The sequence below is a fragment of the Saccopteryx leptura genome, chromosome 6 (genome assembly GCF_036850995.1).
Source record: "Saccopteryx leptura isolate mSacLep1 chromosome 6, mSacLep1_pri_phased_curated, whole genome shotgun sequence".
In the NCBI taxonomy this organism is placed as follows: domain Eukaryota; kingdom Metazoa; phylum Chordata; class Mammalia; order Chiroptera; family Emballonuridae; genus Saccopteryx; species Saccopteryx leptura.
This window is the reverse complement of record NC_089508.1, coordinates 79265585-79279362: the sequence shown is the minus strand read 5'-3', so window position 1 is coordinate 79279362 and position 13778 is coordinate 79265585. Positions and strand designations below refer to the sequence as shown.

At 45.8% G+C, this 13778-nt stretch overlaps 2 protein-coding genes and 1 non-coding gene across 3 annotated transcripts in view; 2 read left to right on the top strand and 1 right to left on the bottom strand.

Annotated features, from left to right (window-relative positions):
• The window catches only part of EXD1 (exonuclease 3'-5' domain containing 1), a 70076-nt gene extending 58879 nt beyond the window's left edge, over positions 1 to 11197 (bottom strand). Inside the window, exons 1-2 of the mRNA XM_066344259.1 lie at positions 10966 to 11197; positions 9558 to 9742 (exon numbers count right to left, since the gene is read on the bottom strand). Of these exons, the coding sequence (XP_066200356.1) occupies positions 9558 to 9690 (133 nt within the window). The 5' untranslated portion in view covers positions 9691 to 9742; positions 10966 to 11197. The remainder of the gene's footprint in view (positions 1 to 9557; positions 9743 to 10965) is intronic.
• On the top strand, positions 7759 to 7865 carry LOC136377797 (U6 spliceosomal RNA). Its single transcript, XR_010746427.1, has one exon. It is a non-coding gene; the product is annotated as a U6 spliceosomal RNA (small nuclear RNA).
• Positions 11198 to 11745: 548 nt separating the features above from the next.
• The window catches only part of CHP1 (calcineurin like EF-hand protein 1), a 40847-nt gene continuing 38814 nt past the window's right edge, over positions 11746 to 13778 (top strand). The window contains exon 1 of the mRNA XM_066341509.1: positions 11746 to 11963. Coding sequence (XP_066197606.1) covers positions 11897 to 11963 — 67 coding nt within the window. The 5' untranslated portion in view covers positions 11746 to 11896. The remainder of the gene's footprint in view (positions 11964 to 13778) is intronic.

Genomic DNA, 13778 nt, shown 5'->3' with positions numbered 1-13778 from the left:
TGTATTGCGAAACATCTGGAGGCTCCAAGGATAGGTTTTTCTGTTTCTGGTTGAAGATCTTGTTGAGTTTTGGGGGAGATTTATCGGTATCACTTCCTACGGCGCCATTACGCTGACGTCATCTTCCTCCTTCCTTCATTTCTAACTGGACCTTTATTTATTTTTTTAAATTTATTTATTTATTTATTTATTACAGAGACAGAGCGAGAGTCAGATAGAGGGATAGATGGCCCTGGCCGGTTGGCTCAGCGGTAGAGCGTCGGCCTAGCGTGCGGAGGACCCGGGTTCGATTCCCGGCCAGGGCACAAAGGAGAAGCGCCCATTTGCTTCTCCACCCCTCCGCCGCGCCTTCCTCTCTGTCTCTCTCTTCCCCTCCCGCAGCCAAGGCTCCATTGGAGCAAAGATGGCCCGGGCGCTGGGGATGGCCCTGTGGCCGCTGCCTCAGGTGCTAGAGTGGCTCTGGTCGCAACATGGCGACGCCCAGGATGGGCAGAGCATCGCCCCCTGGTGGGCAGAGCGTCGCCCCTGGTGGGCGTGCCGGGTGGATCCCGGTCGGGCGCATGCGGGAGTCTGTCTGACTGTCTCTCCCCATTTCCAGCTTAAGAAAAATGAAAAAAAAAAAAAAAAAAAGAAACTGTAGATAGAGGGATAGATAGGGACAGACAGACAGGAATGGAGAGAGATGAGAAGCATCAATTATCAGTTTTTCGTTGTGGCACTTTAGTTGTTCATTGATTGCTTTCTCATATGTGCCTTGCCTGGGGGGCTACAGCAGACCGAGAAACCCCTTGCTCAAGCCAGCAACCTTGGGTCCAAGCTGGTGAGCTTTGCTCAACCTAGATGAGCCCGCACTCAAGCTGGTGATGCTCAAGCCAGCAACCTTGGGTCCAAGCTGGTGAGCTTTGCTCAACCTAGATGAGCCCGCACTCAAGCTGGTGACCTCGGGGTCTTGAACCTGGGTCCTCTGCATTCCAGTCCAACGCTCTATCCACTACGCCACTGCCTTGTCAGGCTATTTACTTATTTACTTATTTTTTTTTTTTTTGCATTTTTTCCGAAGCTGGAAACGGGGAGGCAGTCAGACAGACTCCTGCATGCGCCCAACCGGGACCCACCCAGCATGCCCACCAGGGGGCGATGCTCTGCCCATCTGGGGCATCGCTCTGTTGCATCCAGAGCCATTCTAGTGCCTGAGGCAGAGGCCACAGAGCCATCCTCAGCGCCCGGGCCATCTCTGCTCCAATGGAGCCTCGGCTGCGGAAGGGGAAGAGAGAGACAGAGAGGAAGGAGAGGGGGAGGGGTGGAGAAGCAGATGGGCACTTCTCCTGTGTGCTCTGGTTGGGAATCGAACCAGGGACTCCTGCACTCCAGGCCGACGCTCTACCACTGAGCCTACCGGCCAGGGCCTATTTATTTTTTTAGTGAGAGACAGACAGACAGGATGGGAGAGAGATGAGAAGCATTAACTCATAGTTGCGGCACTTTATTCATTGATTGCTTCTCATATATGCCTTGACCAGGGGGCTCAGCTGAGCCACTGACCCTTTGCTCAAGCCAGCAACCTTGGGCTCAAGCCAACAACCATGAACTTCAAGCCAGAAACCGTGGGCTTCAAGCCAGGGACCTTTGGGCTTAAGCCAGCAACCATGAGGACACATCTATGATCCCACACTCAGGCTGGCGACCCCACACTCAAGCTGGTAACTCCGCACTCAAGCCAGGTGAGCCCATGCTCAAGCCAGATGAGCCCACGTTCAAGCCAGATGATCCCATGCTCAAACCAGGGACCTCAGGGTTTTGAACCTGGGTCCTTAGTGTCCAAGGTCAACGCTCTATTCACTTCGTTGCCACCTGGTCAGATTTGCTGGACCTTTTCTATGCTGTTGAGGTTCTTGCTAAGTTCACTGAGCATTCTTATAACCAGTGTTTTGACCTCTGCATCTAGTAGATTGCTTGTCTCCATTCTGTTTAGTTCCTTTTCTGCAGTTTTGTTTTGTTCTTTGATTGGGTCATATTTCTTTGTCTTCTCATTTTGGCAGATTCCCTGTGTTTGTTTCTATATATTAGGTAGAGCTGCTGCATCTCTCAGGCCTGGTTGAGTGGCCCAACACAGTATGTGTTCTGTAGAGAACAGTGGCACAGCCTCCCCAATCTCTCAAACTGGGTACTTGAGTTGCACTTCCTGTGTGGGCTGTGTGCACCCTCCTCTTATAGTTCAGCCTTGATTGCTGCTGGCATGACAATGGGAGGGATTTACTCCCAGGCTGATCAGCTACAAGGACTGGTTGTGACCACCAACCACTGCCCTCCAACCATCGTGGATGATCATATGTGCAGGGGCCCACCATACAGAGCAGGACTTACTTCAGTGGGGCTCTGGTACCTGCTGAGCCAGCCCCTTGGGTGTGTTGCTTGTGGTTGGGTGGTGATGCTTTGACATGGTCTGAAGCTGCCCACCGGGGGCACTGGCTCTTAGGCTTCCCAGGTGGTGCAGGCCAAGGTCAGCCACCATCTGTGTTCTGCCTGGGTCCACCTGGCAAGAGCTACAAAATGCTCTGTAGATGGCTGCTTCTTGTGCTGGGCTTGGAAGTGCTCAGGTAAAGCAAGCTGTGAACTAAGGCTGGCTGCTGCCCTGGAAGTGCCAGGGCCTGGGGCCACTTAACAAGAGGTACTGGGCTCACTGAGTTCAGATGCTGCTTGTTTGAGAGAGTTTAGGAAAATCTGAAGAATGAGCCAAGACAGGACATTCATATGTAAGAGTCACTGGAAACCACTTGGGTGAGCCTGAAAATTGGGTGGAAACCTTAGGGAATCACCAGGGTGGGGCAAACAGTGTTAGCCAGGTAGATGGAGTCTCAGATATGGCAGTCCATTGTGGCTCCGTGGGAGGTAGGCTCATCAAAGGAACATTGGCTTCTGCCAGCACAAAACTGCCCACCAGCTCTTGCCTTGATGCTGGAAAATTCAGGTCCTCCCTGTATGTCACAGATACATTTCAAGCTGCTGGCCTCATGCTGGAGTTCAGAGGGAATAAATCCAAGTAAGTCTGTGCACAGGCCCTTTAAGAGGAACTGCCGAGGACTCCTGTGGCCTCAATCCCTGCTGGCTTTTATAGCAAGAAGTTATGGGACTTCCATTCCTGGCACTGGAACTCTGTGGTGGGGGTGCCTGGTATGTGGCTGGGACCCCTCAGTCCTCAGGCAGTATACCTCTGCAGCCAAGATAAACCTCTCAATTTTTATCTACCACACCTGGGTGTGGCACGAGCCTGTTGTGCATCTCTGCCTGTTGTGCATCTCTGCCCTTCCTACCAGTCTCAACATGGCTTCTTCTTTAATTCTCTAGTGTAGAACTTCCATTAAGCCAGATTTCAGGTGGTTCTGAATGATGGTTGTACTGTAATTTAATTGTAATTCTGATGTGGTTGTGGGAGGAGGTGAATGCCATGTTTACACACGCCACCATCTTGCCCAGAAGTCCTGGCCTCCAGTTTCTCCCTACTTCAATCCTTCATTCATACTGTTGTCACAGTGAGGTCTCCCCCTGCTTTGTCCAAATAGTACATAACATCAGCAGACAAGTGCAAAGAAATATGTTCAATATCTCTTGGAATTTTTTTTTTCTCTCTAGGAATATTTTGAAACATGCCAATATGAAATATCACTTTTTGCCTGTAAAACTAGCAAAAATCAAGGAAAGATAATCAACATGAGCATTTTTAAAGAATCCAATGCTAGATTATTTACTGTAATTTACTCACACATTACTAGTAGCAAAGTAAGCCTAACCCTCTTGAAAAACTATTTGGAAATATGCATAAAAAATATTTAAATATCCATAACTTTCATTCAGTAACTTCACTTCTGGAAGTATTCCTAAGAAAATAATTATAAAACATAACAAATATTAAAAAAAATATATATATATATATATATGTATATATTTTTTTGTATTTTTCTGAAGATGGAAACGGGGAAAGACAGTCAGACAGACTCTCGCATGCACCAGACCGGGATCCACCCGGCATGCTCACCAGGGGCGACGCTCTGCCCCTCCGGGGCATCGCTTTGCTGTGACCAGAGCCATTCTAGCGCCTGAGGCAGAGGCCAAGGAGCCATCCCCAGCGCTCAGGCCATCTTTGCTCCAATGGAGCCTCTCTGTGGGAGGGGAAGAGAGAGACAGAGAGGAAGGAGAGGGGGAGGGGTGGAGAAGCAGATGGGTGCTTCTCCTGTGTGCCCTGGCCGGGAATCGAATCCGGGACTCCTGCACGCCAGGCCAACGCTCTACCACTGAGCCAACCGGCCAGGGCAAAAAATATGTAATATTTTGAAAGCCTTTAAGCCTTTGCTTTGAAATATTGAGCCATTAAATTGAAATTTTAAAACATGAGAAAATGCTCATTACAGTATTAACTAAAAAACTAGATATATGATACACCAGACTTATTATATTCAGTACATAAATTTGTGTGATTTAAAGAATAGAGAGAAATATACCAAAATAAATACAGTGCTACCTTGACACATGAGTTTAATTCATTTCATGGCCAAGCTCGTGACTCAATTTGCTCATGTGTCAAATCAAATTTCCCCATTTAAATGAATGGAAATGCAATTAATACGTTCCAGTCTAAAAAAACACACAAATTTTTTGTTTTATATGCTTTTAAATAAGAAAATATACTTTATAAATAACAAATACACACATATATATATACATAATAAGAGAGAATGTAAAGAAATAAACTGGTTTATGAAATGTTATTTACCTTCAAGGTCAGGTGAAAATGCTGGCGGAGGGGGAGGAGACTGGTGGAGGAGGTTTTATTTCATGAGCTATCGCTTAACATAACTTACGCTACACACTTAACGCTATCTAATGGAGGGTGGTGGAGGTTCATGATTCAAATATCCCCTCATGATTTAAAGCAAAAAATCCCGCGAGTGACTGCTCGTCTCTCAAATTGCTCGTGATTTTTTTTTTTGTTATATATGAATGTGAATGTTTATTCAACATACAAAATAAAAACTTACATATTGGACATTTACTTCTTTCCACATAAGTGGCAAAAATTACCAAACAGCATCAATTTAATTTTGATGGTAAAATTATTTGATGGTAATTTTTTATGTTAATTTTTTTTCTTTTTCTTTTCTTTTTTTTTTTATAAATAAAATTTTATTTTAATGGGGTGACATCAATATATCAGGGAAATTGCTCATGATTTAAAGTGATCATGTGTCAAGGTACCACTGTATTCTTCTGGACTGAGGCTTTGTTGAACAAGCATGAGGCATTTACTAACTGCATTAATCAGTATCATTTATCTAGGCTAGAAATGTGTCAATCTCCCCACAGACAGTGGGGACCTCCAGGACCTTTACAACATCGCTTTCCTCTTCCTCCTGTCTGCAACTCCACTAACTACCCTGACCTTGAAATTTGAAGCCATGTACTAAAGATGGCAGAGCAGAAAGATGAAGTCCTAGATCCTCACTAACTTTGAGGGAGCATCATAGTAGCCTGGGATGTCTGCCTCTTTTATATGAAAGAATAAACTCCCAATTTGTTTAGGCCCCTGGAAGAAAATCTGTTTCTAGCATCTGAGCGTGGGTCCTAATGACATAGCATTAAAAATTTCAAGCAACAACTTGAAAACTCTCATGCCTCCCACTTAAACATCTTCCAGATTATTTCATATTGCTTTCAGAAGTGTCCAATGATATGACATGTAAGGTCCTTCTCATCTGTCCATGCCTATCTCTCCAGGTTTATTTCTCACCACATCTTCATTCTGAAATTTACTAAGGTTTTCTGAATGCACCAAATTTTCATGTCATTCTGTATTTTTGTACATGCTACTTCTTCTGCTTAAAACAACAGTTCTCACAATGTTCCTCAGCATAACATCAGCATCACCCGGAAACTTTTCAAAAATACAAATTTTTTTTATTTTTTATTTTTATTTTTCGCAACAGAGAGTGAGACAGAGAAAGACAGATAGGGATAGACAGACAGGGAGGGAGAGAGATGAGAAGCATCAAGTCTTTGTTGCAGCACCTTAGTTGTTCATTGATTGCTTTCTCATACATGCTTTGACAGGGGTGGGGGGGGTGTGTGTGTGTGGTTACAGCAGAGTGAGTGACCCTTTGCTCAAGCGAGCAACCCTGGGCCCAAGCTAGTGACCTTTGGGCTCAAGCCAGTGACCATGGGGTCACATCTATGATCCCACACTCTAGCCAGTGACCCCATGCTCAAGCTGGGGAGCCTGCGCTCAAACTAGATGAGCCCATGATCAAGCTGGTGACCTTGGGGTTTTGAATTTGGGTTCTCTGCATTCCAGTCTGATGCTCTATCCACTACACCACCGCCTTGTCAGGCAGAAATGCAAATTTTTGATCTGCACCCCAGACCTTAAGAATTAAAAACTCTTTTTTGGATGGGGGCCCAGCAATGTGTTTTAATAAGTCTTCCAGGTGATTGATTCTTTTTTTTTTTTTTTTTTTTGTATTTTTCTGAAGTTGGAAACGGGGAGGCAGTCAGACAGACTCCTGCATGCACCCGACCGGGATCCACCCGGCATGCACACCAAGGGCGATGCTCTGCCCATTGGGGCGTTGCTCTGTTGCATCCAGAGCCACCCTAGCGCCTGAGGCAGAGGCCACAAAGCCATCCTCAGCGCCTGGGCCAACTTTGCTCCAATGGAGCCTCAGCTGCGGGAGGGGAAGAGAGACAGAGAGGAAGGAGAGGGGGAGGGGTAGAGAAGCAGATGGGCGCTTCTCCTGTGTGCCCTGGCCAGGAATTGAACCCGGGACTCCTGCACGCCAGGCCAACGCTCTACCACTGAGCCAACCGGCCAGGGCCTTCCGGGTGATTGATTCTTATGCACAAAGTTTGAGTACCAATGGCCCAAAACAGCCTTCCCTTTCTTCCCATCTAGTTAGCTCTTATACAGCCAAATGAAGTTTTGCCATCAATTCTTCATTTAGGGAAGCCTTCCCCACTGTTCTAACCCTATCACTCTCAGATCTAAATTAGCTGAATCTTTGTGTTTCCATAGCATCTTCTGCATTCCTCTATCAGAGCGGATTTCACACTGCATTACTGTGTATCTTCCTACCTTCTTATGTCTCCTTACTACATCAAGTTTTTTGAGAACAATGACTGTGTTATTCTTATCTATATCCCTGGTACCTAGCACAGTGCCTGGGATATAAAACTATCAATACAGTAAATGGTTACTGAATGAATTAATCCTAGCTCACAAAAGTCATAATATGGCTTAACAATAACACTAATCTCTCTATGCATGTTTTAATTGTGAACTTGAAACTTATCATGCCAGGAAAACAAATACTCGAGCAAGTTAATATTCCAGCTGAATTAAAAACTACATATTGTAGCCTGACCAGGTGGTGGCGCAGTGGATAGAGCTTTGGACTGGAATGCAGAGGACCCAGGTTCGAGACCCTGAGGTTGCCAGTTTGAGTGCGGCCTCATCTGCTTCGAGCAAGGCTCACCAGCTTGAGCCCAAGGTTGCTGGCTCGAGCAAGGGTCACTTGGTCTGCTGTAGCCCCCCCGTCAAGGCACATATGAGAAATCAATCAATGAACAACTAAGGAGCCGCAATGAAGAATTGATGTTTCTCATCTCTCTCCCTTCCTGTCTGTCTGTCCCTATTTAACCCTCTCTCTGACTCTCTCTGTCTCTACCAGAAAAAAATAAAATTAAATAAATAAATAAAAACTACATATTATAGTGCTTGCTTCAGCAGCACATATACTAAAATTGGAATGATACAGAGAAGATTAGCATGGTCCTTGAACAAGGATGACATGCAAATTTGTGAAGCATTCCAATACACACATACATACATACATACATACATACATACGTACTACCTATTGCAGCTTCAAGGTGAACACATGGGGGAGCTAGGAGGGTGTTTATTGATATACACAAATAGAAGCAGTGACGAGAATGAGGAAGTCCGGAAGGAGAGATGAGAATGAAGTCAGAAAGAGGAACTTCTTTAGAGCAGACAAAAGGGCAAGAAAGCAGCTCACTTTTGAGAGACCTACCCCACCTATTGGTTAACCAGAACTGTTATTCTATCCCTATTGTGCTGTGTTCAGTAGGTACTGGTACTGCATTCAATACTTTCAGTCAGTGATGCCACTGTGGCTTTTACCTCAGTGCACTGAACTCTGTCCCTGTTCTGTGTTTCTATTCAGGGCCTCTATACCTCCTGGCATCTTTGAGCCACTGCACTATTCGTAAGTAGCCAACCTCTGGACTTCTTTTTGCAGGAGAAAAATAATTGTCTTTGTAAATTTGTCTGTTGAGGCCAAAAGCAATTCTAAATAATAGAGTGGTTATTTTTAATTTCAAGATCTATGGAGGCCTGACCTGTGGTGGTGCAGTGGATAAAGCGTCGACCTGGAATGCTGAGGTCGCTGGTTCAAAACCCTGGGCTTGCCTGGTCAAAGCACATATGGGAGTTGATGCTTCCTACTCCTCCCTTCTCTCTCTCTCTCTCTCTCTTTCCTCTCTAAATTGTTTAAATAAATTTTTTTTTTTTTTTTTTTTTTTTTTTTTTTTTTCCATTTTTCTGAAGCTGGAAACGGGGAGAGACAGTCAGACAGACTCCCGCATGCGCCCGACCGGGATCCACCCGGCACGCCCACCATGGGGCGACGCTCTGCCCACCAGGGGGCGATGCTCTGCCCATCCTGGGCGTCGCCATATTGCGACCAGAGCCACTCTAGCGCCTGGGGCAGAGGCCACAGAGCCATCCCCAGCGCCCGGGCCATCTTTGCTCCAATGGAGCCTTGGCTGCGGGAGGGGAAGAGAGAGACAGAGAGGAAAGTGCGGCGGAGGGGTGGAGAAGCAAATGGGCGCTTCTCCTGTGTGCCCTGGCCGGGAATCGAACCCGGGTCCTCCGCACGCTAGGCCGACGCTCTACCGCTGAGCCAACCGGCCAGGGCGAGTAAATAAAGTCTTAAAAAAAAAAAAAGATCCATATGGAGAAAAATTAAAAGAACTACCCAATTTAAAAACTACACTAACAGCCTGACCTGTGGTGGCACAGTGGATAAAGCGTCGACCTGGAAATGCTGAGGCTGCCGGTTTGAAACCCTGGGCTTGCCTGGTCAAGGCACATATGGGAGTTGATGCTTCCAGCTCCTCCCCCACTTCTCTCTCTCTGTCTCTCCTCTCTCTCTCTCTGTCTCTCCCTACCTCTCCTCTCTAAAATGAATAAATAAACAAATAAAATAAAATAAAAAAGAGATACAGACATCAGAAAAAAAAAACTACACTAACAAAACTACACTAACAGTTTTCACTATCATGTCAATAAAAGTATAGAAGTAGGGACAAGCTAGCATATGCAACCATGTTCCTCTGTTAGGGAAAATAGCACTCTAATCTTCCTCATACCCCTTCCCTAAAAGAGGAATAATGCCTACTAAGAATCCCAGTGGAGCCTAGATTCATCACTAAACGCAGTCATTAATCTCTTAAAAGGCAGAAGATTATGAGAAATAAAAAGAGACCTTTCTTCAGGACAACAATCTTGTTAGGGTCCACATGCTGGAGCACTCCCTCAAAGATGCCGCAAACCAATGTGAGTTTCACCCTTCTCCACAAAATCTGATTGAGGAAATGGTAGTCACTGCTGGGATCCATGCGTTTTGATTCCAAAAGCAGCTTCGAGTAATCTTCTTTAAGTATTTAATCACTTGAAAATAAAAGAGATCTACGATTTAAAAAATATTTTGGGGAAATGGAGTTATTTTCCCTTCCCCCATACCTAGAAGGGACAAGAAAACATAAAAATATGAGAGTAATTCAGTTTTATTCTTCTTTCTAGAATGACAATGAGAAAAAGATCACTGTAAGCACCGACTCTAATTTATTTCAGTGGGGAACTGAAAACCATAGGGCTTAAGGTAGGCTTGTGGTTTTTTGTCTATAAAATGGGGTAATACCACCTTTCTTTCCTTAGCTAAATAAATAAAGCAGAAAATTTATAGGCCTTTTAATGGCACATTTTTAATAACAATCAAAAAACTAAAAAAAGATGGAAAAAAATTGATATTGGCAAAACGTGCAATACATGCCGCAATAAATTGCCCAGAAATGTCTGTGATCTATTCTCTTCTGGATCTAGCCTCTTCTAGATTAGTAACATTTCCAGAGTTACATTTCCAATTTACCAACCAAAGCATAACTTATAACTATCACAATTTATGCATTACCATTCCAGCTGCCATGTCACTGCAAGGGCCATTCCATCCCAACTTGGACACACAGCTCAAGTATTGGACTGCTCTAGTACCACCAACCAGTCATGTGCAGCCTAACAGACTAAACTGCCACATGCCATTCACTAGTTTTGTAAAATTCCACTGGTTTTGTGAAAATGATGCGGGTTCATTAAAGAATGAGAATGCAGACATGTACAAAGAAAAAAACTTCACTTTGTAGAAATAACTATCATTCATTATGGTTACTCATATCTTTTTTTCCTCTACGGTGGTTTAAATTTAAAAGCTGCCTGCCCTGCCCCTGCAGGACAGCTTAGTGGGTTAGCCTCCTCCCAATAAGCCAAGGTTGTGGGTCCCATCCCCAGCCAGGGCGCAAACGAAAATTAACCGATGAATGCATGAATAAGTGGAACAAATCTATGTATCTCTTTTTTGCTCTCTCCCTTCCTCTCTAAAAATCAACAAATTAAAAAAACTTTAAGTTTAGAATTTTGTTCTAATCATATCTCAAACCGGCCAGTTCTGTACAAAACAACACGGGAGGGATGTGGAAGGGGGTGTAAAGGCATTGAAGCAGCCGCAGGTAAGAACTAGTTCACCTGGGAGGGCTTACTATTTCAACGGGTGGTTTTAATACGTAGTTTTCAAAAAACAAGACAAAAATGCCATAAGAAGAAAATGCAAAACTCCTCACTTTAAAGGAAAATAAGAAACTTCAAATAAAATGCGAGCCATACGCTAGGAATTCACTCTTTTTTGTCGTTAGGGGTTTTTATCCGAAGGAAGTTTGGGAACTCCTGTTCCAATTTTCGCCAAATGGTGAGTTCCTCGAACTTCAGTCTTGAACTATAAAAACGGACTGCTGTTAATGAAGTCTCGGCGAGTTTCAAACACGCAGCGGCGGTTATCACAGGAGCTGAGGAAAGTTCGCGGCCCGCGCCCGGCTCAGCTCAACGGACGCCCGCGGGGCCAAAGAGCGGCTCGGGTTTGCTGAGGAGCCAATCAGCGCGCGACCCGGGGCACAGTCCCCAGCGCCCCCAGCGACCGGGAGGAGATAGGGCCGCCCGGAAATATGAGGAAGTACAACTCCCAGTCTACCGTTCTGAGGAGACACACCCTAGAACTACCCCAAGCGACGTTTTATCTACCTATTTTTATCGTTTTTCTGCGCCGTCAGTGCCACCCGTACGAGAGATTTCTGTGTTAGAGTTCTGTGAGAAACTCCTTGGCAGGTTAGCTTGTTGTCAAGTGAGTCGTGCCGTTGCCCCTTTAATTGCGGCCACTGAAGCCAGAGTGGCATTGCCCTTTTAAGGCTGGTTGCATCACAGTTCCGGGGGCGGGGTTCGTCTTTGGCAAGACCGGGCTTGGGCGCAGGGGTGATTCATTCGGAGGCTGGCTGTGGGAGCGCTGACGTATTCTCTACGCCAGGCGCAGCCTCGCTCCTGATTGGCCGCCCTCGTGGCCACCCTCGCTCGCGCACCACCCTTGGGTTCCCTGCCCAGTCCGCAGTGGAAACGCTGCCCTCTTGCTTCTTGACCCCAGGCCTTTTCTCTCCTCTCTCCTGCCCTCCCGCTACCGTTGTCGCTTCAGACGCTCCTGCTCCTGGAGGAGCTCCCGGCTCGGTGATGGGGTCTCGGGCCTCTACGTTATTGCGGGACGAAGAGCTTGAAGAGATCAAGAAGGAGACTGGCTGTGAGTTCGGGTCGGGGGTGGGAAAGCGGCTGGGCGCCGCCGACTGGCTTCAGGACCGAGGGCGGCTGTGGCTGAGGTCTGGCGGCAGGGTACTCGGAGGTTGCGGGGGTCCTCGACAGCTTCCAGCACTGGAGCTTTGGTTCCAAGAGCTGGAGAACCTGTTCTTCCAGCTACAGCTACCCCGAGCGGGGTTCTGGCTATTGTGGGGCTGTCCTTCGTTTCAGAAGCAGGAGTCACAATTTCCCGTAGAGCACAGATGCCATTCATTTGTCCTTTCTCTTCTAATGAAAGCCCCAAACTCCTTTATCTTTCCTCTCACCAACCTCAACTTCAGGAACTCTGGGTGGAGTAGAAAATATAATTTCTTACTGTGACGTTTCTGGTCAAGGGCTTAAAACCACTGACATCGTGGGAAATCACAAATTCTTACAACAGCTGGGGGGGGGGGGGGGCGCAGACAGCCAGACCTGGAAAGAATTAGAAGTCTAAGAGTATAAGACTTATTCTGAACTTGTGGAGAAAAAGCAAGGATACTCTGACCCCAAGTTTTTACTTACACTGAGGATGCCTGGCTGTCCTGATTTGCGAGATGTTGATTTCTACTGTGCTGTGTTCTTTATGCAGTCACTATGGAAATTGTATGTGCTTCAAAAATCTCTGAATTTCTATTAGGAGCCGATTCTTTTATAGTCCAATCTTCTTCATTAACCTGAACAAAGGGGCAACAGGGCTTTGGGAATTCAGAAGCTCTGTAAAACATCATCACATACATTTGGATAGCCCTTGATAATGCATGTAATATTTTCTCTTCTCAATAATTCATTATGAGCCTGACCAGGCGGTGGCACAGTAAATGGAGCATTGGACTGGGATGCAGAGGACCCAAGTTTGAGACCCCAAAGTCTCCAGTTTGAGTGCGGGCTCCTTCGGCTTGAGTGAGGGCTCACCAGCTTGAGTGGGGGGTCACTGGCTTGAGTGTGGGACTATAGACATTATCCCATGGTTGCTAGCTTGAGCCCAAAGGTTGCTGGCTTGAAGCCCAAGGTCGCTGGCTTGAGCAAGGGGTCACATGCTCTGCTGTAGCCCCTCCACACCAAAACACGTATGAGAAAGCAATCAACAAACAACTAAGGTGCTGCATTGAAGACTTGGTACTTCTCATCTCTCTCTGTCAAAAAAAAATTCATTATGACTCTTGTATTTTACTCCATTTACTGTGCCACCGCCTGGTCAGGCTCACAAAGAGACTCTTGTCTCTTTGTGATATCTGTCTTTGATAATGAGGTGACCATTAAGTAATTAAGTGGTCTATATGCAGGTAATATTGGAGTATGCTGAGGGATCTACAGAATTATTCAGGCAATGATGACCTGAGATAAATGCTGTGTAGTGCTTTTTGAAAAATTCAACTTTCTAGAACCTTCAAGTTGAAAGGGATGTTATCTAGCCTCGGTCCTGTCAGAGTGGTTTACTGCTTTCAGCATCCCCTAACCCAGGCGTGGCCAACAGTTTTTGCCCCCGGGCCATATTAGAAAGAAAACTTTTTTCACATTCCAGACGAAATACTAAAATTAAAAATGTTAACTACAGCCTCACTTGTGGCACAGTGGATAAAGCGTTGACCTGGAAATGCTGAGGTCACTGGTTTGAAACCCTGGGCTTGCCTGGTCAAGGCACGTAAGGAGTTGATGCTTCCTGCTCCTCCCCCCTTCTCTCTCTCTGTCTCTCTCTCTCTCTTCTCTCTTCTCTCTCTCTCCTTCTCTCTCTCCTTTCTAAATGAATAAATAAAATTCAAAAAACAAAAAACTGCAGTTC